General features: G+C 36.3%; 1 protein-coding gene across 1 annotated transcript in view; it reads left to right on the top strand.

The window, feature by feature from the left end:
* The window catches only part of gbe1a (glucan (1,4-alpha-), branching enzyme 1a), a 193540-nt gene that overhangs the window by 101476 nt on the left and 67436 nt on the right, over positions 1–24628 (top strand). The window contains exons 8-10 of the mRNA XM_067397121.1: positions 14754–14869; positions 15513–15640; positions 17245–17343. Coding sequence (XP_067253222.1) covers positions 14754–14869; positions 15513–15640; positions 17245–17343 — 343 coding nt within the window. The remainder of the gene's footprint in view (positions 1–14753; positions 14870–15512; positions 15641–17244; positions 17344–24628) is intronic.

The following is a 24628-nucleotide window of genomic DNA, read 5'->3' as shown; positions in this document are numbered from 1 at the left end:
GGTGCCATTGCCTGTCTGGACTGTTTCTATCCTCATCCACTCTGATTGTTGTGATTTTGCTTAACTTGCTTAACTTTACCCTGTTGGATAATGAACTGTGTTCTGTGACAATTCTCTTATTGCATTTAAACAATTTTTGTTTTTAGTGATTTATTTTACATTTATTTAGAACTTTTATATCTACCATTTATCAGTTATTGGCAATAACATGAACAACATAATCAGCTTATCCGTATCATGTAGTTCGAGTCAATCAAGTTAAAAATAAAAAGTGTAAAGATAAAAAAAAAAAAAAAAGATTATTTTCTGTGTAATCCATTCACGATCTAAAAACCACCATCCCCCCCCCCCCCCCCCCCCCCCCACATATCTCAGTGAAGAAAACAAAGAGCTTGAAAATGGATGGATGAATAGGAAAAAGGGAAAAAACAGCTCAGAAGCGTGAGAGATCTATACTTCTCCTTGTATTCCCATGTGCCCTTGTGCTGCATTTCAGACAATCAGAGCAGTGTATTAAAGCTGTTTCTAGACCTTTCACCCCAGCCCCTCATTTGCAATTTGCAATTAAAGTTGAGGTGCTATTTTAAGCCTTCAGGTCTTACCCAGGGCTTTTGTGTGTGACCCATAGAAAAGTGCTGAATTATTGTGCCACCTTCATGCCCTGGTCAGTAATCTAATGTAATGGGTGCAAGGCTCACCACCCATGACTCTCTATCACTTTTGTTTTTATATACAATTTTTTTTTTTTTTTTTTATGCTAGGTTATCTTTGAGATTTGCCAACAGAAACAGGGATTTTTGTTGTTTATATAAACCATTTATACACAGTCAAACCAAAAATTATTCAGACATTTTTGATATTTTTTATATATTTTTGCTAGTGAGTGCAGGACACTATAGTTCATTTATGTAAGTGAGGATAGCAAAATAAAATGTGAGATATTATACCCAAAAATTCTTAATACAGTGGACTACCAGTAAAATTGATAAACATTTGGAACCAAAAATTCAGACACTTTAACCTGACCATGTTTTGCTTAAGTGTTATCTGACATATTGAAAGGGTCACCCAAAAATGAAAATTGTCATTAATGACTCACCCTCATGTCGTTCCAAACCCGTAAGACCTCAGTTCATCTTCAGAACACAGTTTAAGATATTTTAGACTTAGTCCGAGAGCTTTCTGTCCCTCCATTGAAAATGTGTGTACGGTAGATTGTTCATGTCCAGAAAGGTAATAAAAACATCATCAAAGTAGTCCATGTGACATCAGTGGGTTAGTTAGAAGTTTTTGAAGCATTGGTCCAAAAATAACAAAAACTATGACTTTATTCAGCATTGGATTCTCTTCTGGGTCTGTTGTCAATCCGGGTTCACGACTCTGCAGTGACGCTGCTGACGTGTTATCTGGTGCGCCCGAGCTTCGTTTACAGTCTGAGGGAGACGCACGCTGTATTCAAGCTGTTCTACTTTGTTTGTATTTTGGTATTGCTATATTTTTTTTTTTTTAAATGGTGCGTAAGTGTGCATGTCGCGGATGTCCTAATCGCCAAAAACAACAACGTAAAAGAGCATTACCAACGCCGACAGATGAATCAATTCAATGGAATCAATTCAAAGGATTCCGGAAGAGAAGACAATGCTGAATAACGTCATAGTTTTTGTTATTTTTGGACCAAAATGTATTTTCGATGCTTCAAAAACTTCTAACTAACCCACTGATGTCAAATGGACTACTTTGATGTTTTTATTACCTTTCTGGACATGGACAGTCTACCATACAAACATTTTCAATGGAGGGACAGAAAGCTCTCGGACTAAATCTAAAATATCTTAAACTGTGTTCCGAAAATGAACGAAGGTCTTACGGGTTTGGAACGACATGAGGGTGAGTCATTAATGACATAATTTTCATTTTTGGGTGAACTAACCCTTTAAGATATTTTTTTTTTTTCTGACAGTTTAACTATGAGATCTTGTCATTTTTTATTACAATTTTTTTAGACTATAGTGAATGAACTGTATCAATGAATGAAATGTTCAAGGTATCTGAATAAATTTTAGTTTGACTGTATATATTTATAAACTACATTAGAGGTTTCTTTTCATCAAAGAATCCTGAAAAAAAGTATCCAGATAAATATTAAGCAGTGCGGTAAGCATGATTGTTTTCAAAATTGATAATAAATGTTTCTTGAGCATCAAATCAGCATATTAGGATGATTTCTGAAGGATCATGTGGCACTGAAGACTATAATGATGCTGAAAACTCAAGTATGAAGCTTTGAGTCTGAATGGTTTCATTGTTTTGAGTTTTATGAACTAATTTCTACGGCGCCCCGGACATATGCAGGAAAAAAATAGTAGGCTAAATCGTGCACATGATTTACTAATTCGTTCCCTCGATTTAAACGTGCACACAATTTACTATTTCATTCCCTCAATTTACTAAAACATACGCAGGGTTTACTATTTTGTTCCCTCGATTTATAAATCATGTGCATGGGCAAAACGGCATGTCTAATGAGACTGCTTTGGTTTAATAGGGATTTTTTTTTTTTTTTTTTTTTTTAAAGGAGTGGGTGGATTTTTAATCATTGTATGGTGGTTGTGTTCACACACTGCCAACAATCATTTATGTCCAAACACCATGTAAAAGTGGATTTTGCATAATAGGTGCCCTTTAAAAAAAATCTTTCCTTCACCAGCCTACATTTTTGACTAATTTCACTGAGATTGTTTCTGCACAGAAATCCGCTAAACATTCTCTTTCACTGTGACCGTCTTGCTCCATTCACTATCTGTAAATGAGGACCTTTTTGACCTTGACTGGTCTTTCTGCTATTGATTGTCCACGTTAGCGCAGATAGTTAGATTGTCCCGTTTTTAATCAGTGGCCTGTTTTGCAACTTTCATTCACTCTGCTGGGAGAGAGAGCGACTCTTCCAGTCTCCCACAGCAACAGATGGCAGAGAAGTCGGGTTGTTTGTGCGCAGAAGAATCTTTTTTTGAAACCGAAACATAATGAGCCCATATTCAGCCTTCAGTCTTTCCTACATTTAGTGTTTGGCAGAAAGGCGGTGAGGAGACGGGCTGCCAGTGTGTGTTTCTCTCTCTCTGAAATCAGTCTGGTCATTAGTCACTGCACATACAGCAAAAACAGTTTCCTCACACTCTTTTCTGAGCCGCACATCTTTTGACCAGCTTATAACAAGTTTGCCTGCTCTAATAGTTGAGGACAGGCATTTTATTTCCAAGGAATTGGATTGAAGCATTTTGTGTATGTTGTTGACAAAGGATTTTCTTGGTTTACATAGCAAGTGTTTGTTGTGCAGTCCGCAATTTAACTCAAGGCGCAAGACAGCAGTGTTGGGGAAGCTAATTTGTACTAAGCCAAGCTACTCATTATTTATAGTAGTTCAACTATCAAGCTTTAAAAAACTGTCAGATACACAACAAGATAATTACTAAATGTTTCTAACTACATTGAAGTTTTTAGGCTAATATTTAACAGTCTGGTACCAGAATAATGAGGATCTCAATTAGCGGAACAGTATTAAACTTGAAAGTTAATTTACAACAAAAACAGATAATTAAACAAAAAAACACTGATTTATAAAACATACAATAGATATAAACCATAGTATTTAACAAAATATTTATATACATCAACCAGCTTATTACTGGAAAAGCTATGAAATAGAATATATATATATATATATATATATATATATATATATATATATATATTAGTGTGTGTGATTTTTATATACAGTCGCAATTAAAATTATTCAACCCCCTTAACCTGAAAGACATTTTGCTGCTGAGAACAAAATTTTATGAAAACAATTCATCAAAGGCATCAGTAAACTATTATACAAAGTTTATTAACTTTGCATTAATCTTTGCCAAAATGTCTTGATACTAAGGGTGTGACGAGACGGGTATCTCACGAGACGAGGTGAGACTCGAGATTGAGTTCACGGGAACGAGACGAGACAAGATTTTTACACATTATTTTTAAGAAATCCTCAGTGGCGAAATACATGACTAGAAAAAATATTCTGCAGGTGTATTTGAAATGTTTTAACTAATCATCTTGTAATGAATGTCATTTCAGTTCTACTTTCTGAGTATGAATTATCATATGCAGTAAAAGACAACAATACTCAAGTCCTGTAAAAGGTTTTGCTACTAACTCAACTGACTGACTTCTCTTCTGTTTGATTTCAGTCTCTTCAGACCTTACTGTACATGATTTATGAGCTTCTACAACTTTTGACCTCCTAACTGAACTCCTTTACACAAACTGATTATAGAAATAAAAACAGTATAAATAAAAATGGTTAACACTTTACAATAAGGTCTCTATTAACCAACATTAATGAGCAATATACTGTATTTGCTACAGTATTTATTAATCTTTGTTTATGTTACTTAATAAAAATAGTCATTCATTGTTAGTTCATGATAGTTCACAGTGCATTAACTAACAAATGAAACCTTATTGTTTGTGCTTAATAAGATTAAGAGAAAACTGTTATTCGTTTTCATGGTAACACTTTACATTAAGTGCAACAATAATCGCACTCTCAATATTCAAAGTGCAAATGAGACCAAATTTTTCTTTGATACAGAGCTAAGAGATGGTTACAACTACACTGCCCAGCCTAAAATAGCTTTCATATTGAGAGATATTTGCATTCGCGTTTGAATGCGCCCTTGCATTTACTTTCACTTTCACGATCGCACATACTCTGTAAATATGGAGCGGCGGCGAGATCTCGTCACACCCCTACTTGATACTTCAAAGAATTCATGATGTCCTTCATACAGTCAAGATTTCTACTTTCTGCTCATTAGCATTGCCTTTTTTGCACCAGACGTACTGCTGATCCATGGGTCCAAAAAGTTATAATTTGGTCACATCCCTCCATAAAATATTCTTCCACAACTCCACAGGTATATCCAAATGAATTTAAGCATATTCAAGTCAGCCTTTTATGTTCTTCTTGATCAAGAGTGGCCTTTGGCAAAGGTGCAAAGCTTATGAGCAGAAGAACACCATCTCCAGAAAAACACCATCTCCTAGGACATCAGGAATTCTTTGAATTATCAAGCCATTTACGCAAAGATGGTGCTGCATTTGGTGCCGAGACTGAAGCTTGATGATCAGTGGACTTTCCTGCAGGACAGCCGTCACAAAGTATACATCCAAATCTGCTTAAGCTTGGTTCAAGGATCAGTCGTGAATGTTCTTGAGTGGCCTGTACAGTCTTCAGATTGAAATCTCATTGAAAATATTTAGTGGAATTTGTAGAAAGCAGTGGTAACATGGAAACCAAAGATTATCAGTGATCTGGAAGCTTTTTCAAGCGAGGAATAGGCCAAGATTGCAGTAGAGAGGTGACAGAAGCTTCTAAGCACTTACAGGCAGTGTTTATTGGAGGTTATAAAGAATAAAAGATTCTGCACAAAATTTGACTTTTGGGGGTTGAATAATATTGTACACGTATATTTAGAGCCAGTTTGATTTTTTTTTTTTTTTTTTCATCAAATTTACATTCTCAGAATCACATTTACATGTTTATTTAATAAACTGTATTAATACGTTTTGTTCTCAGTAGCAAAATGTCTTGCAGGTTAGGGGGGTTGAATAATTTTAATTGCAACTGTATATCATTTTTATATGTATGCATTTTATAAATTAATAATTAGATTAATATGTTGTAATTTAGATTGTCACCTTCATACCATCATATTATGTCATATTATGTCAATGTCATACTTAATTATGTAGTTTATTACACACAGTTCTTGAAGTGAAAAGAGGGGTTGATTGAGTGAGAAGGAAAGGGGCAAAAAAAAAAAATGTTGTTCTTACTTAAACTTTCTTAGTGCTGCATTGATAAAATCTTACCTTTGTTGCCTGATAAATGAGCATCACTTACACTGTACACTGTGAACTTGAAAGAAAAGGAGCAGATCTTTAAAAATTTTCACTACACATGAAATTCCCAGACTGTCCTCCACATGAACATCTTTCTCCATGCCACATCATTCATTTTGGGGGGGTTTGATTGATAGGGTTTATAGAGAGACTGGGTTTGAATATTTTACTCTTAGGCTCATTTTGATGTTTTCTTTATTTTCTGTATCTGTAGTGTTGTTGTTTTACTGTGTGATGTTTTTTTGTTTTGTTTTGTTTACGTTGTACAGTTCTATAACTGCATATATAACTCACAGGCAAATGTTTAGAACTTTGCAAGTTTGAAAACAAATTAACTAAGAAAACTAAGAAACAAGAAAACGCAACATTAATTAATCATGACCTTCAGGAACAGAATCCATAAACATGTTGAGCTGCACTATTCATTTGGACTCCATACAAAAGAACACAATTATGGCTTATCTGCAGATGAGAGTTCAGCAAACCTGCCAGTGTTTAACCTTGGGAGTCGACTGAAAGACTGAAAGAACAGGGTAGTGCTCAAAGAATATACACAGAGAGCTGAAAGAAACTTCTGAGGCTACAAATATTGTGGATCTGAATATGATGAGATCATTTTTACTCATCAACTTATTGTTATAGTAACCCATCAACCCTCTTGTGGCACAAGTGCTCTTTCTGTTTCACTTCAAAACCTATTGCTCAGTGACATTGAGGGGACCATTTGTTGTAAATGCTTGTTTGGTTTGTTCAGATGTCTGAAAGTTTAATTGTGTCATTCCTGTTATGCAGTATTGTACTTTTTTTTTTTTTCCGAACGCTACCATTTTTAAAATATAAATATGCTTTTGTTGTAATTTATGGACTTTCTATGTTTAAGTCAAGCTCAGTCACTTAAACTTTATTAATAACTTGATTGTATACAAAATGGAAGGAAAATCGATGGAAATAAAGAGCTAAAGTAAACCATTCATCTGCGGAACTGAGCGTTAACTTGCTTAAGAATGTCAGTGTCAAGGTTATGTTCTGTTTTGATGGAGTTTGTTTCACCTTGTATTCCTGTGTTCTTTTCCTGTTTACTTTAGCCACGTTCAGACTGTCAGTCCAAACATCTGTATCGCAAACCCCTCCATGCTGTAGTTGTTGTTGCTGTTGTTAATTGTGGCATATACTTACCAATACAACGTCATTGCCATAGAAACCAATGCAGATATTCTTGAAAACAAAAGAGCGTCATGGGACATACAAATCAGATCCAAACAATTGTGATATATGCAAAAGCCTAAATTGAATTGTATAAAGCGATCAAGTCTCTTCTGAAAATTTGGACTTAACTGCTCAATTCAAATGGATTAGTTTTACAATCTCTTTATGGACTTTTAATAGAAGTTTTAGTTGCGTAGCTGTCTATGCAGGGACAGAAAGCTCTCAGATTTCATATTTGTGTTCTGAAGATGAACGAAAGTTTTATGGGTTTGGAATGACATGAGTAATTGATGACAGAATTTACATTTTTGGGTGATCTGTCCCTTTAAGCCCTCAGTTTTCTGTGTATTATCTATTTTTGCTGCATTTGGATCCACCTCTCATCTCCTGTGACAGTCAGCCTTTTTTAATAATAATGTTGTCTATAATTTTACCAATGATTTAATGTCGAAGTAAAACAAAGAGTGAAAATGAAATTGAGGACACAAGATATGAATATTAATTAAATAATTAAAATTATTAAATATAAGAATTATGAAGAAATGCCTAGAAAATTTATGTATTTATAGTTTTTCCTTTTTTGTATCTTGGCAAAATGGTACATCTACTCAAAATAAATTGAAATTATTTCAGTTAGACCTTATGTTTACTGAATTGTAATATTGTGATTAAAAAAAGCTATGTTTTATATTTTTTTACATTTTAAATGTGCAATATTGTACATTTTGTACATGTGCATATTGAATAAGTTAAAACAATGTTTGAGTTTGGTAAGATTTTTAATAGTGCTGACCAAGGCTGCATTTGATCAAAAAATACAGTAAAAAAATGTGATACTGTGAAATATTATTGCGATTTAATAACTATTTTAATATTTTTTTCAAATGTAATTTATTCCTGTGAATATTTTCAGCATCATTACTGCAGTTACGTGATCATTCAGATGTGCTGATTTGATGCTCAAGACACTTTTATTATTATCAGTGTTGTTGGGGATAAACAGTTTAGGACCCTTGAAACCAGATATGTTGAAAAAAGACCCGGAGTCAAAGTTTAAAAAAATAATAAATTGAAGAAAAATTTAATGAAGAATAGTTTGCAGTTTCATCAGCAGAAGTCAGCTTCAGGTCTCACAAGGAGTTCGTAGGCCGCTCTGCGTACATTCATATTTCCACAGCAATTATACTCTAACAGAGTCCACTAACTACGTCATTACTTCAGGTTGGATGATTCTGATTGGCTAAGGAAAATAGACAAGATTAGAAATTTTCCACACGTGGACAGATAGTAAGAAGCATATCTCCCTTCGTCACGGTGATGACGAGGGGGACTCTGGATTTAGGTACCGGATGTCCTTTTGGGGTCGTGATGTGGCGTCTGCTGGTCTCGAGCAGAATGCCAGTTGTCCAGTACAAAGGGATCTGCACAAAACTCTTAGCGCACATACACACACATGATTCACAGCTTCTTCAAGGCTGAAGTTGATCTGAGCTCTGCTCTGAGCAGGAAACTTTCCCCAAAACATACTGATAACATGTTCTTTTCTCTCAGTGAGATGTACAGAGGAAAATAGATCCTTTAACATACATTGAAGAAGTCATTCAAATAATTTAACAAAAATATAAATGTTGATTTATAACTTAAAAGATATATATTGAAGCGGCAGTGGATTCCAGAATCCACCCCTTCAGTGCTGAAAACAGGTGTGCTACTTAATATTTTTGTGTAAACGTGAAATGTTTTCTCAGGGTTCTTTGATGAATAGAAAAAGTTCAAAAGAACAGCATTAATTTTAACTTAGAATTTTTTGTAACAGTGTAAATGTGTACTGTCACTTTTAATACGTTTTTGAAAATGCACTGCATAAAAGGAATGACCCATTTTAAAATACTAATTTTGGCAGAATATACACTTGTGCTTAAAAATTATTCATACCCTTAGTAAATATGACAAAAGAAGGCTGTGAAAATAAATCTGCAAGATGGGTTTGGTGCACACAGGGGTAAAAAGTACCCCATGTGTACAATGAAATGTACGGCTGTATCTTTAATGTTGTGAGCCTATCTTTATGCCAGAGGTCCTGGACATCTTGATCAGATACATGGAATAATGGATTCTATCAAATACCAACAGATAAAAAATCAAAACCTGACTGTCCCTGTTAGAAGTCATATAATGGGCTGTGGTTGGATCTTCCAACAGGAAAATGGTCCAAAACCAACACAAAAATGGGTCACTGAACACAAAACCAAGCTTTTGCCATGGCCATCCCAGTCCCCTGACCTGAACCCTAAAGAAAATGAGTGGAGTGAACTGAAGAGAAGAAGCACCAACATGGAGCTGGGAATCTGAAGGAACTGGAGAGATTCTGCATGAAGGAATGGTCTCTGATCTCTTGTCAGGTGTTCTCCAAACTCATCAGGCATTATAGAAGAAGACTCAGTGCTGTTATTTTGGCAAAAGGAAGTTGCAAATAGTATCCAATAAAAGGTTGATTAATTGTGATCAGTGTGTATTAGAGAAAAAACATTTATTTCATAATGACATTTTCCCCCCATTTAAAATGATTATTCTCCAATGAAAGGTTGGATTTTTGTAGATTTTTAAAATAAAAGATCAAAATGATTAACGATGCAGATTTATTTTCACAGCCTTCTTTGGTCATATTTACTAAGGGTATGAATAATTTTTAGCACAACTGTATATTATTTGAAAGATCTCAAGCTTCAGTATTCGACCACTGTTGTATAATGTAAATGGCATTATAATCATTATGTATTAGCAATTACAGACAAGTCCAGTCAGGGGCGTATTTAATGCAACATTGATTTGTTCTCATATGCTTACATAACATTTCTTTAGAGAGGTGTCAGTTTTTCCACAAAATTATTCATTGTGAGGGGCGTTTCGGTGGTAAAACATCCTCTTACAAAGTGTGTGAAATTCATATGAGCAGAATGAGGCTGCTCTCATAGTTTCACTGTCAGAGTGAAGTGTATTACATGTCTATTGTGAACATGCAAAGCAATTGATGTTTGTCTGGTCTGCTAGTCCAAGTCATGGTCACTGGCCCGTCTGACCACTACAACTGCCCTCTTGAAAGATTAACCCTCATGGGCTTCCAGCGTATGCCCTTGCACTCTCACCTCTGTCCTACAGCACAAATACACACATGCATTAAAGATTTCAATAAGAAAATCTTATTAAATGGTTTGATGTCATGACACATCAGCATTGCCCTACTTTACTGAAGTGCTTGAGGTTGAAAGGGCTGATTTGTTTGAAAATAGTCTGAAGTTGAAGGATTGTGGGGGTTTCAACTATCGCAACCATTCATCACTCATCTCCATTTGGCCTCTGTGGGAATCTTATTGTGCTTCCCACCTTTTTTCTCTCTCGTTCTTGTCAGTTTGAGGTGATGGTCCTAATCTGTTTATGGCGAGGGTGGAGGCAGGCCTGTGGGTTCTGTAACCTTATCGTATCAGAGCAGCTTCCCGTTAGATTCCACAGATGCACAAATGCAATCTTCCTCTGTTTATGAAAGCTTCATATCGGGATAATATGCATGGCTTTTTATCAGTGTGCGGCAAGACTCTATCTCTGCACTGAAAGAGTGTGCGTGTGAAAGGGAAGGATGTGGCAACAGAAGGTGCATTTGCTGAGATTGAATTGTTATAATGGCCAGTCATGTATTCAAAGATGCACAGCAATAGATATTTTTAGGAGGTTGGTGCATTTTTGTAGGTTTATATGCATGTGAGTTTTATGTGAATTAGAGATCTGCTATTAGTTGGTTGGTTGGTTGGTTGATTTGTTGGGGATTCGTTGGTTCGTGATTTGTTGGTTGATTCGTTGGTTTGTTCATTCATATTTAATTTTATAAAATGGTTAGTTCCTTTCTTTGATTCTGATTGGTCAATAGCTGTGTTTTATTCACAATAAAACTGCTTCACCCAACGGTTCTGTGTATCACTACACAACACCCTTAGCAACCACTCTTAGCAACGTAAACTGTATGTTCTCAATTGATATTGTTCATTGAAGCTGACTGTATTATGTAGAACAGTATTGTGAGAAAGAGATCGAGAGAGTGAATTTATTACCTTCATTTTCCTTCAGGTCAGTCCTATGTTCATAATTAAAAATATGTTTAAAAGTCCTATGTATTATCCTGTCTTCCTTTTAACAGTTAAGGGGTTTTTCCGTGACTGACAGTGCTAATCAAAGCATTTGTCAGTTGCGTTTTGTTCCGTGTTCACAACTGTCTTTTCAATGCAAACATCTTCACTACTGACTGACACACTCATAGAGTCTTTGCTGCCATCTAATGGCGTAATAATGTAACTTCTTTTGCTGTTTAAGGTCAGGGACTATTTTTTTCCGGCGGAAGGAAGGCTTTAGTGAAAGTTTACTTCATGAAAGTTGCATTGATACATATTTTTGGCTTTAATATTTGTATTGAGTGGTAACCGTTTTATAAAAGCAATAAGGTACTCAAGGCTAGTGCTGTATCGTGAATAACGGCTAACAACGATACAGCACAGCCTCTCATACCTTATTGCTTACTTATATGATATAATACATTATAATACTATAATATAGTATAGAGGGAATGCATCGATGTCACTTTCCCGCCGGAAAGCGCTCCCTCAGCTGGACTGAGTGGCAAAAGAACCTGCTGCATGACTGGATTTAATAGGGGAAACTCTGAAAACGCGAGTAAAACAAACGATTACACTACTCGAAAGTGTTCCTTATGACATGTCAAGGAACCTAATCCATGGATATTGACATGCAGCCAGGAGTCGTTTTTCCTGACATTCATATGTGCCTGATTTAGGAAATATATAAAGCAAATCTGCCTGTGAACATTTTATATAACTACAGTATAGGTAGGTTTAAATCCGCGAAATCACTTATATCAATGTTATATATATATCGTCATATTGTCCAGCCCTAAAACATATATAGTTTTATAGTATAGTTTTTGTCAGTGTTTATTTAAAAAGACACAATTATGCAGAATATAAGATGGAAAATATTTAATTAATTTGTCAACATAATATATAACAATACAATATATACGGTATGAAATCCAACAGTTTGACACAAAAAGATAACTGCAAATCCATGTTTCTCTGCTGGAGTCGAGTTGTTTCTGTGAATTTCATTGATCCATTTGCTTCTTTTTTTTCTGTAGCTTTCGGCAGTCTTTAAATATATACCTCAGGTTGTGTGTCAAAGCTATTTGTACAGTCAATCACAAAGCTCTTTTCAGTTTTGGATGTGTTTGTGTTTTTCGCGGCATTCACGCTGAAAACCAATGCTGCTGCTCAGTCTTTTGCCACTTAGCGGCCGTGACCGCAGTCATAACGGTCGACGGTGGCGTCACGTGCATACCCTCTATAGTATTTATTAAGTATTTCAGAAAAATATTGTTGCACTTCTGCGACTACTCTATAGAAATAAGACAAGATGTCTGTGCAGTGTAAATATGTTTGTTTTTACAAAACGTTGCTGAAGCTTAACTCTAGGCAGCATCCTTGATAAGGCCTCTGCAGATTCCTCATCTTATATTGATGATACTGTTTATTTGTTGGATTATTTGACTTCTGTAGGAGCTATAGTTCTTAGGCCCATAGCTGTGGACTCTTGGGTCAATGCATATGTTATACATCTGAATTTTACAGGTATAGTCAGAACACCTCCAAGATTTCCACAAAGCCAATGCAAAATTTGTTTTAACCACCCCTGATGACTCTCATGCCAAGGCCTGCAATCATATTCTGAAGTGGGCGCTCTCATATGTATTCATACAAGCATGCAAGCACACGATTATGACTTCAAGCACATCTCTATAAGAATAGACTGAATACATCAGTGCATGCCTGGAAATATAGCTGTCAGGGTTAAGTTCTGTTTTTGTGTTCACTTTTTGTTTGCTCAGTTTTCCCATGTGTTTTATTGGTTCATCTAATTCACCTGTCCCTCAATAATTAACCCCTCAGCTATTTTGTTTGCCCTCATGTATTTAAGCCCTCCCTTTCAGTCTTTTCCTTGTCCCGTATTGTTTATGGTCAACGTGTTTGTGCTTCCTCCGAGTTATTCTCCTGTTTTGAGTCTTGGATTAAAATTATATTTGAGCATCTTTTTTCATCATGCACTTACATTACAGCCACCCACTGTACTGGTTGTAGATATTATTTGTGGAAATGATGTGAATGTGGTCAGCATTTTTAAAAATTTAGTGACTGAGTTGTTGAGTACTTTTGTAACACCATGGTATGCTTGAGGTTCTTACTGCTTTTTAATGAATTGAACGCTCCTGCGGTGAGTCTGAATGCTTTCACGACACTGTTCAAAGAATTAAAAGCATAACGTTGTTAGAATTGAATCCCTGCTGTTCTACCTAATCACATGTTTGAATGCACACGAGACGGGGGACGTTGAGAAAGTTAGATTTACTTTGGGATGGCTTCATAGGCCCACTGTTGAAAACTCAGTACTCGGTTTAATTGCAGGAATAAAGGATTGAGAGAGGATGAGAGACCGTGTGGGGGCCTCATCCAAAAAGTTAGTGGGATATCAGGGCTTGTTTACACTGTGATGGTTTCACAGTGTGCATCAGGGGGGATACATTCAGTTTACTTTATCTCTGAGTGGGTTTCCATGTACTAAAACTTGAATTTTATATTTTCTGAAGAAAATGTGAGTAATGCTTCTATGTGAAAAATTTCGAAGTGCTTTTTTTTTATGTGATTCTACACAGTTAGGGGTTTTTTTCTTGGGCAGGAGCTTTTCAAATTGGGCTTTGGGGACCCCTAGGGGTCAGCAAGAGAGTGATGGGGGTTCAGAAGGAAAACTGTGAGAAAACACATTTTACAAAATGCCCTTTAAGGCTGTCAAAGTTAACAAATATTTATTTATTTTAAATTCTGTAAACTTACTTACAGAATTCACTTCCTAAAGACTGGAAAAGCAGGAAGTTGTTCTCAGAGTGCTATTTCTCATGAAAGGATGGTTTCAGTCTTGAGTTAGTTTCATCTCTTCCTCATTCACACACTGTTCATCGTTCTCCTCAGGGAATCACACCACCACCAGCCATCCAACCTGCTGCTCCTGTTGCATGTTTCCCTCTTTCTCTCTCCATCTGTCTTTCTGGGCTGAATCAACCAACCTTGTGCTACAGCTACTGTTTAATCAGAGAATGAATCCATTACTCAAATGTGTGTTTTAGTGCTGTCAATCAATTAAAAAATTAAGTGAAATTATTACATGAAATGGCAATTACTCAATCAAGTTAAACAACATTCACAAATATTACAATTAATTGCACATATAAATATTTTATAAGAAAAGCCCTCAAATGAAGATCATTTGAAAACATTAGAATGTCAGAATAGTGAATCATTAAATAGACATTACAAAAAAAAAAAAAAGTGTAAAGGACAACAAGTTAATCTGATTTTTTTTTTTTTTTTCTTTGAATTTATATGCATCAGAGTGTGTTCTAGTTGATTGATTTTTGGATTCTTATTTCATCAGAGAGGGGTCGATTTTATGCTGTGGAAAAAAATGTCTTTCTCTCTTTCCCATAGCTGGGAGGTAGTGCGGTTCCTCCTCTCCAACTTGCGCTGGTGGATGGAGGAGTATCACTTTGACGGCTTTAGGTTTGATGGCGTGACCTCAATGCTGTACCACCACCATGGCATCGGTCAGTTATTCTGCACATGCATGACTACACTGATTGCCCTGTATGTTTTTGATTCAGTAAAAAGAACCAGCTCTTAAAGGATTAGTTCACTTTCAAAAAACAATTCCTGATAATTTACTCATCCCCATGTCATCCAAGATGTTCATGTCTTTCTTTCTTCGGTTGAAAAGAAATTAAGGTTTTTGATGAAAACATTCCAGGATTATTCTCCTTATAGTGGACTTCAATGGCCTCCAAACGGCTGAAGGTCAAAATTACAGTTTCAGTGCAGCTTCAAAGGGCTTTAAACGATACCAGATGAGGAAAAAGGGTCTTATCTAGCGAAATGAACGGTCATTTTTGAAAAAAAAAAAAAAAAATGTAAATGTATATGCTTTATATAACAAATGATCGCCTTGCATGCCCTGGATGCTTTGATGCAGATTTATGTAGAGTTTGGCAGAGGCATGCCAGCTTTGTAATTTGTTGTATTAATAAATCACTAAAACTGGTACAAATTGCATGAAAAGATTTGAAAGGCCCTCTTAGACTATTAGCATAAATTATAAGAGACATTGGCCACTCTGTACATATTATAGTGAAATGATTTCACTCATTAATCCATATTCCACTGGAAATTTTCAAGTGCTCCGGTTTTGTCCAGGCACATCATTTTCTGGGAACTACGGCGAGTACTTCGGAATGCATGTGGATGAAAGCGCGGTTGTCTATCTGATGCTGGCCAATCACATTTTGCACACGCTCTACCCACAATGCATCACTCTAGCAGAGGTGAGAGCCTACCTGCACCACAGTACATTTTTTTTTCACAAAAGGTATAATTTTTCCTGCTCATACCTCCTTCCCACCAATTACAGCTCCCATTACCTTTTTTCTCGCTCCAGAGTGGAAATTTCATTTCATTCTTTTCTATTCACCTGCTCTGTGCTGGTGCGTTTATTTAAAGCTGAGCTAAAGGTGGGAGCTGAACGCTTTGGCTGATGGATCAGGCTGATAATTTGGTGATTAAGGCCAAAAGATTGAAGAAAAGAACAAGAAAGGCTGGCACTATATGGATCTGTGCCATAGTCTCTTTTGCTCTCTTCAACGATCTCATATGACCCACAGGCAGGTTGTAATAGAAGCAGGCGTTTTTCAAATTGCTTTAATTTGCCCATCTGCCAATGTGATTAATCAAAAGTACAGAGTGAATGGGGAAGTAGAAGAGTACAACTTGAAGAAGGACAGAATCTCTATCTCAATGGTTGCTGCAAACCAGGCAACATACTTTCCATAGATTTACTCAATCCCAAAACTTCTCACTGCAAAAAAAAAAAAAAAAAATGCTTTTCAAAATGAACATTACTCATGGTCCAACCAATGCATTAAAGCAGGGGTGTCCAACCCTGCTCCTGGAGGGCTACCGTCCTGCAGATTTCAGTTCCAACCCTGCTCCAACACACCTGTCTGTAATTATCAAGCAGCCCTGAACACCCTGATTCAGGAGTGTTTAATTCAGTTTGGAGCTGTGGTAGCCCTCCAGGACCAGGGTTGGACTCCATTGCATTAAAGTATGTTCTGAATTGCCATTTTCTTAACCCTAAAAGTTCCAAATGTGCCAGATAAAGCTGAAAATTAGACATAGGCATGGTCAGATTTGAGTGGATCATACTGTCTTGATCCAGAATTTTCTATATATTTTTTTCCTTAATTATTTTTAATGCACTTTGGCTTCATCTTTGCTAGAAATTTGCTAGACATTTTACAGTAGTCTAAACTGGTCTAAGATGAGTTATAAGGATAGCATTGTGTGAATTTAAGTGTGTATCCACTGAAAATCATCAAAATCATAATCAGCCCTAGCTGCCCATGCCACATTCTTTAGAGAAGTAGCAATTTCCAATTTGTAAATGAAATGTTCCTTTGGGTCAAATCTTTTTAATGAATTGGGTGGATCCAGTTCACAAAACCGGTCTTTATGATTCATTCATATGATATGGTTGATATGGTTCTTGAGTTCAATTCACTAATTTAATCCTCCAGTTAGCAGAAGATTTTCAGTATGTAATAACTTAAAATGTAGTCTGTACTTCACACAAAACTTCAGGACAATTACACAAATGGTATGGACCTGTTTTATTATGCTTTTACAGTTCTTGTTTCCATTTTGGAGCTTTACAGTCTCAGAAAAAAAATATATATATTTTCCCCAGAATAAAGAAAGTTTGGAAGTTTGGACTTACTATTGTTAGATTGCACTGACTAATGACCAGCTTGGACCAGATAGAAACTAGGTATCATGTTCCAAGAGACAGCTTAATCTGTGTTTTTCCAGCAGGGATTGCACACTTTCTCACACTTTCTCGCTCATCATTTCCTCATGGATTTTTGTGTAGGATGTATCAGGGATGCCAGGTCTGTGCAGGTCCATTGAAGAGGGAGGACTGGGCTTTGATTATCGTCTGACCATGGCCGTGCCAGACAAATGGATCCAGGTGAGCTCCCATCTCCTGTGATTTCTCTCTCTCTCTCTCTTTCCACACAGATGTTGCTCCTTTGTGTTTGGTTCTGTGCAAATGATGTTGTTTGATGTTTGCAGTTCACCGTTTTAGGGTCATCTCTCTTTATGAAGCTGTGTTTGTAGTCTTTCCGCAGCGGCTGTCTCGCATCCAAATCCCCCACTGGCTCTACTCTATCTGCGCATGTATCAGCGTGGGCATTTCCGCTTTAATTTGAGCCAGGTTTTCGCATGGCCGTGCCTTTTTAAAATGACAAAAGGAAGAGTATTGATTGAGTTTACTTTGTGAGTTCAGGGTGTAATCTGAGATCTGGCACAGCCTGTTCAGATAGCAGCCCCCTTTTTTCTGTCAGGCTTCTATTTCAGTCCCACTTTGTCCATCTTTCATTCATCTTTTGGCAGAGTTTTGAATGCCATTAAAAGGTTTGTGTATTGATATCCCAGTCTCTGTCTCTCAATTATAACATGCCTTGGCATTTGTGTGATTTTGCGCTTGTTCTGGTTCCCTTTCTTGCACATACACATGCGCACAAATTCTTCCCGTTCTTCAGGCTTATTCAACATGACTTCCAAAACTCTAATCACTTACAAGTCTTGCATAGGAAAGTCAAAATTTTCACGCTTGGCACCAAACCAGAACGCAACCCCGAAAAATAATTGAAAACAAGTGAAACAAATCGTATTCAATCATACAAAAAAAAAGAGACTTGCAAATTATATTGCATTTTAGCTGAGCACAGAATATCAAGTGTATCCCTGTTTACAATCTTAAAGGAACAGTGAAACCCAAACTGACAATCCTTTCATTATTTACTCACCCTCATGTGGTTTTAAACCCATGTGCCTTTCTGAAGTTTGAGGTATGTTCATGCTGCTCTTTTCCAAACAACAAAAGCATACAGTGACCATATGCATTATATACCAGGTCTTCTGATGCCATTTGAGAACAGACTGAAATTTGTCATCATTAATGTCACCATTGATTTCAAGTTTCATCTTATGCCTGTGTATATTCAAGTCAAAACATTTTGCCCCAAAATTTGTGTCAATGGCAATGGCACTAGGTTTTGCATGTCTTTAATGATTGATTTCTGAATGATCATGCGACACTGAAGACTCTAGTAATGGATGCTCAATATTCAGCTTTGCATCACAGGAATCAATTACATTTAAAGTATATTCAAATAAACTACAGTAATTTTGATTTTAATAATATGTAACAATATTATTCTTTTTACTCTATTTCTGATCAAATAAATGTAGTCTTGGTGAGCATAGGAAACTAGCATGTGGCTTCAGTAAACTTAAAACCATAAGGACCTGTTGTATGGTACTTTTATGTTAGTTTTTGATGAAAGTCATATGGGTTTAGAACAACATGGGGGTGAGTAAATGAATTTTCATTTTTGGATGAACTTTTCTTTTAATCCCTTGACTGAGTAACTGCAGTAACCCTGCGTCTGTGACCCTCTCAGACAAAGAAAACCATGTCCACACTTCACCCCTCTGTGCCATTACTCTCTTTTTCACAATGAGGTGTTCAAAAGGGCAAACTCCTTCCTGATTTAGTACTGAATTCCACCTCTTTCTCGCTTTCTGTCTCTCTCTTCCTCCCCTCCTCTATGTCACAAACAGAGCTAGGGCTTCTCAGCTGCGCGCTGCGCTGTGACGGAGGTCGGCTAAGCGTGGCTCGCTTGTGAAATTAAAATGTCCTCTGCTTCAAATCGATAATGCAGATGATGAACAGAGTGGAGGGAAACAGGAGGAGAAGAGGGCCACAGTCCGTAATGAAACCTCCCCAAAACCTAATGAAATCTTTAGAGATTTCCATAAAGAGAGCAGCTGTTCTATCTCACACACTGTATTCACTGATGAATACATTAATATGTGGAATCAATAGGTTTATTAATGATGCAGTTTGATTCATGGGGCGGAGAGGAGAGCGAGAGTTCAGTCATACTTCCTGAAGAAGAGAAATGGAAATGAAGTTTTAACTGAAGAGCAGATTAGATCACAATGTGAGTGAGTTTCTGGTGGCCTGTGGCGGGAGGCAGTTATAATGTCTGCTGCTCACTGTGGGTGGAGATGTCAGCTTTAACTGACACATATCATATGAGTGTTTGTGTGTACATTACCATTTAAACTCACATTCCCATATAAGCATCATGGCATGTTTTATTTTTGTTTTCTTCTTATATTTTATTTTATCATTTTGCTTAAAATTATACTAAATATTTCACTTTAACGCTTCATATTTTTAATTAATTGCATAAGCAAGTTTTGTGATTATTTTTTTTCTTTTGTCTTGTTCATGTTGTATTGAGATTTTGTTTTGTGTTTTATAAGTTTTTTAAAGTTTTATTTTAATCTTGTCTATTGGGTATGAAAGTGGAATAGAGGGAAGACTTTAATATTTCGTTTTATTTTTAATTTACTGAACTAACAAGTTATGTTTTGTTTTTTTTGTTTTGAGTTGATGTTTTGTTTTGTTCAAGTTGCATTTTGTTGTGTTATGTAGAGGTTTTGTTGTTTTAAGTTGAGGTTTTGTTTTGTTCTGTTCATGTTGCATTTTGTTGTGTTGAATTGAGGTTTTGTTTTGTTCGTGTTGTTTTGTTGTGTTAAGTTGGTTTTGTTGTTTTTGTTTTGAGTTGAGATTTTGTTTAGTTTGTGATCTTTTGTTTATGTTGCAATTTTGTTGTGTTGCGTTGAGGTTTTGTTTTTTATTCATGTCATGTTTTGTTGTTTTAAGTTGAGGTTTTGTTTTTAGTTTTGTTTTGAATGGAGGTTTTGTTTTGTTCGTGATGTTTTGTTTATGTTGCATTTTGTTGTTGTTTAATTGTTTTGTTTGTTTTTTGATTTGAGTTGAGTTTTTGTATTGTTCATGACATGTTTTGTTCATATTGCGTTTTGCGGTTTTGTTTTCTGTTTGTGTTGGGTTGAGTTGAAGTTTTGTTTCATTTGCAGGGCTTTTGCGACCTTTTTTCCTGCTGGTGTGACTAAATTTTGTTAGCGGTCGCACTGGTGCGACCACCACGTTACCCAGCTGATGAGAGCTGCCATTTCTGTTGCTCATAATGCATATGAGAAGCATAAAATGGCAAACGAAACCAAAGTGGAACTGCGTTACTTAGTCTGGAGCCCTGGTTTGTGTTGTGTTTTGTCGGATTCAGACTTGCGTGTCCACATAAACACTAACACACTGTGTCACAGAGAATGTGCACCACTAGGTCTTGTTTCTAACACTATATATATATATATATTAACATAGTTTTATTGTATAATCTTATTCTTATGTTTAAAAGGAAAAAGTGTTTATTTTTATGTGAAGTAACCAAGGAGTAAGGCCGACCACTGCTCGTCATGGCTAATATGGTTATATTCACAATACAAACTCTCAGACCTTATTGCATGGTATGTATTATGCATATTTTTAACTATATGAGCACTTAATATGGGTCTTTGTGAGAAGGTTTTAATCTGTTATGAGCTTGATCTTTTATTTTATCTGTGTGTAGTTGTGAGTGTTTATTTACGCATGAGTGCGAGTCTACGTGTATGTACGAGCAATCTCTTGTGTTCTCTGGGAGAAAGAGGTCATGATGGCAAACAAAGCCATCGTGTGTAATTACCAGCAGTGCCACTAGAAAACAGATTAATATCCTTCTGGCCTCTCTGGCTAAAAGCACTCCACAACCCTTATTTGTTTAATTCATATCCTGGTGGTGAGCTCCGTGTGGCTGTTGATTTGATTAATTTGCTTAAGCAAATTAACTCGAATTATCTAATACTTTTCCATTACCCCCACCCTCACGTCAACACCCCACCCTCGTGCTCATCTGCTCTCAAGAGGAACAATTAAAGCTCATAATGCATAATTTTGATGGGAAGTTGTTCTGATTTTGGCTTCCTCATTAGTGTGTATTAGAGTTTTAGTTTAGCTTCCGGTGGATGAATTATGTATCAATATATTTTTTTTTTTCCTGTGGTCTGAGGAGGAGAAATTTGAGAGGAAGATAAAGATGGAGAAAAGGGGATGTATCCACTAAAGCAGCATTTTTATCAAGCTACAAGAGGTGAAAGCTAGGAATGTGCACCACAATGTGTGCCACAATTTCTATAACGTTTAAATGGAAACTTTGAAAGTGACTAGGGTTACACTTTATTTTGATGGTCCACTTAAGACTATAAGTGAGTTTGCAACTATATGTTAACTACCAGTCATTAGAGTATTAGTAGACTGTTAGGTTAGGGTTAGGTGTTTGGGTTCAAATTTGACATGTACTTTCAAAGTTACTTATAGCAAAGTCCCTTTAAGACAAGTCCTTTCACTCGGCGGCCATCTTTGAAACAGCTCACGGGCATCCTGGGCATCATGCAGCTTCTATCTCTTTGAATGGGGAAACATCAGATTCTCCAAAACTGTTCGCCAACCTTATGATTAAATTTCATATTTGAAATCACAGATGAAATCTAACAACAACCGACTCATAAATTTAGTTTCTAAACGCTCGAATCATGACAAAAAAAAAACTGTATTTTTCAGGCTGGATCAAGCTAATGCGCATGCGCAGACCTAAATGCGCGTCTCTTCGGAGGCGTCTGACTGTTTCTATAGAAACGGCTGCTGAAGTGACGCAATGACTTTACCAGTCGCCGATTGGCTCTTGGCTTTAGAAGGCGGGACATATTCCGCCATATTGCGCCTTACACTTTCTCCCATTCAAAACAATACGAGTGACACGTCTTGTGTTATTGCTTATAGTCAGTAGAACATCTGTTGGGGGACCATTAAAATAAAGATATTGAGCAAATAGTCTACTAATACTCTAATTACTGGTAGTTGACATTTAGTTGCATAGATACTTATAATTATTAAAATATCTAAAGTGGACCATTGAAATAAAGTGTTACTGTGAAGGGTCTAGGAAAGTCCAAGTAAGTTAGTCAGTCAAAAAAAATGTATCCATTTGAAATAGGCTTTGTAATCTATAAATGAAAAATTCAAGTCCCAAACTAAATGTTGCTGAAAAATAGGTCATATGCTGTGCTAGCCTTGCATTATGATCGAGCATTCCCTTAATCAGCATTAGTCAATATAGATATATTTATTAAAATCAACTGAATAAATAGGCAATGCAGGACCAATAAGTACAGACTCAATATTATAAATGGAATTCCTCAAATAAGTCAGCACGTTCTATTAGTTAGAATATTGGCCTTGTTTACACCTGGTATTAAGATGCGTTTTGGTTGATCGGATCACAATTGGACGACGCTAAGGTGTAAACGGGGTCTAAAACCTTTTGAGCTTGTCCACTTTTGACCACTTCAAGAGTCGAAAACAAATTAGACCTAATTGCTTTCATAGTGTAAACACTCATGGGTGAATGCTTTCAAACAGCCACAAAAGACTGCCTACTTTCCACCTACTGACCTAATACTTTAACATTATGGGAAGCGCGCTACTCAGATGGGATTTAAACTTTGATGGCTAAAAAGCAAGTTTGGTTTAAAGACAAAAAACGTACCAAGCACAATATTCTCTAACCATTTCTGATTTTTAACATGCACTCACCACATTCGGCCCGGTCTTGTGGCTGTTAGAGCAGAAACAAAAGCTGCTGCTCTCTGTGTGTTTTTTTTTTTTTTTTTGTCTCCGAGCACTTTCATATGTAAATTGCGAGAGCTTATTTTGTCATGTAGATTGAAAGATTTTAATTAAAAAAACAAACAAACATACATTTACCCACCCATAGAACCTCCCCTCGAAGAAATCATAACAGAAATGGGTGAAGGTGGACAAAAGAGAAGGCTTAAAATACCAGGTGTAAACCGGTATGTGTCTCCCTTGTCTACTTGTGATCCAATCAACCAAAACGCATCTTAATACCAGGTGTAAATAGGGCCATTGATAGAGGATTTGTTGTTGTCAAGTAAACTTATTTCATAATGTTTCCCCTTTAAACCTATATAAAATGTCATGCTAGTATTATCCCAAATAACTGGTATGGAAGCCAGTATTTGCCAGTTTGACTTTTCAAAAACTTTTCTGTTTTCAAAATACCTTGCTCATCTCCCAAGTTATCTTTTGCCTACCTTGAGTGACACTGAGAACACAAACGCATGACAAGTCTGAGGTAAAATGAAATGATTTTGTTTTCCACTCCAGATATATAATAAAATAATGTATTATTTTTAAAATGTACAATAACATGACAGCAATTTGAACATAGCTTTGTAAAAGTATAAAACAAAACAAAAATGTCCCCAAAAAATGAAAACAACTATTATTTCCATTGCAGACTAGCAGCAGCAGTACCATTTAGTCGACTAGTGATGAGATTAGTCCTGAGAGAAACTACCTGTTAACATTCCCATTCATCTCAATGGCACTTTTTTGGTGGCTGTAGGATCCCAAGATTTTAATTCTGCCATCTTTGCTCATACTCAGTTCTTAAATATATACATAATTTTTGGAGAAGTCCTCACAGTTGTCCTAAAGCTTTGTCTGAAGTGTATGCACTCATTCCTCCCTCTACTGGACAATTGAGGAATTACAGCTGCACATGGCAGCAAGGATGGACAGTCAGCACTTTGCTTGTGCTTAACTCATTTGGTTTTCTCTTCTCTCTCCCTTTCACTTATCTTCACTGTCTCTTCTGTAGTTACATTTCATTTCATAGGTTTTAATGTCATGGTCATATTTAGTGTTGTCGGATACATGGCACAGCTTTTTTGGGGGAGGGGGGAGGGGTATAATGCGTCAAAGATTTAATGCATGTGTCCCAGACTCACTGGAGTCTGGGACACATGATTGAGTCCAGCCAGTATGTATGTATGTATGTATGTATGCTTCCTTCCTTCCTTCATATTTAGTTTCCATTGTTCATCACCGTGATGCCTTGTCTTATACACTGTATTCTTTACAGAAATCTAATTATATTTACAGCACTAGACTAACAGAAAACAGTCTGCAAAAATATGCATTTTAGAATAAAACACCTTATTTCTCATGTAATTATTATTATTATAAAATAAGTAAAATGGGAAAAAAATAAAACAATAAAAAAGTATATTAAGTCCCACTGTAGTCAATGGTTTTATCCCTTAGAACTAATCTTTGATTACCAAAATGACATATTTAAACATTTTTTCCTGTGAAAAAATGTCTTCATGCCTTAAATAGCTTTAGTGTAACTCTACACCTTTGCTTCATTTAGTATATGCGGAACCATGAATATGCAAATTAGCCCCCCCTCCAC

This window comes from Chanodichthys erythropterus, chromosome 10, assembly GCF_024489055.1.
Source record: "Chanodichthys erythropterus isolate Z2021 chromosome 10, ASM2448905v1, whole genome shotgun sequence".
NCBI classification, from domain to species: Eukaryota; Metazoa; Chordata; class Actinopteri; order Cypriniformes; family Xenocyprididae; genus Chanodichthys; species Chanodichthys erythropterus.
The sequence above is the reverse complement of the archived record's forward strand: the minus strand, read 5'-3'. Positions and strand labels throughout refer to the sequence as shown.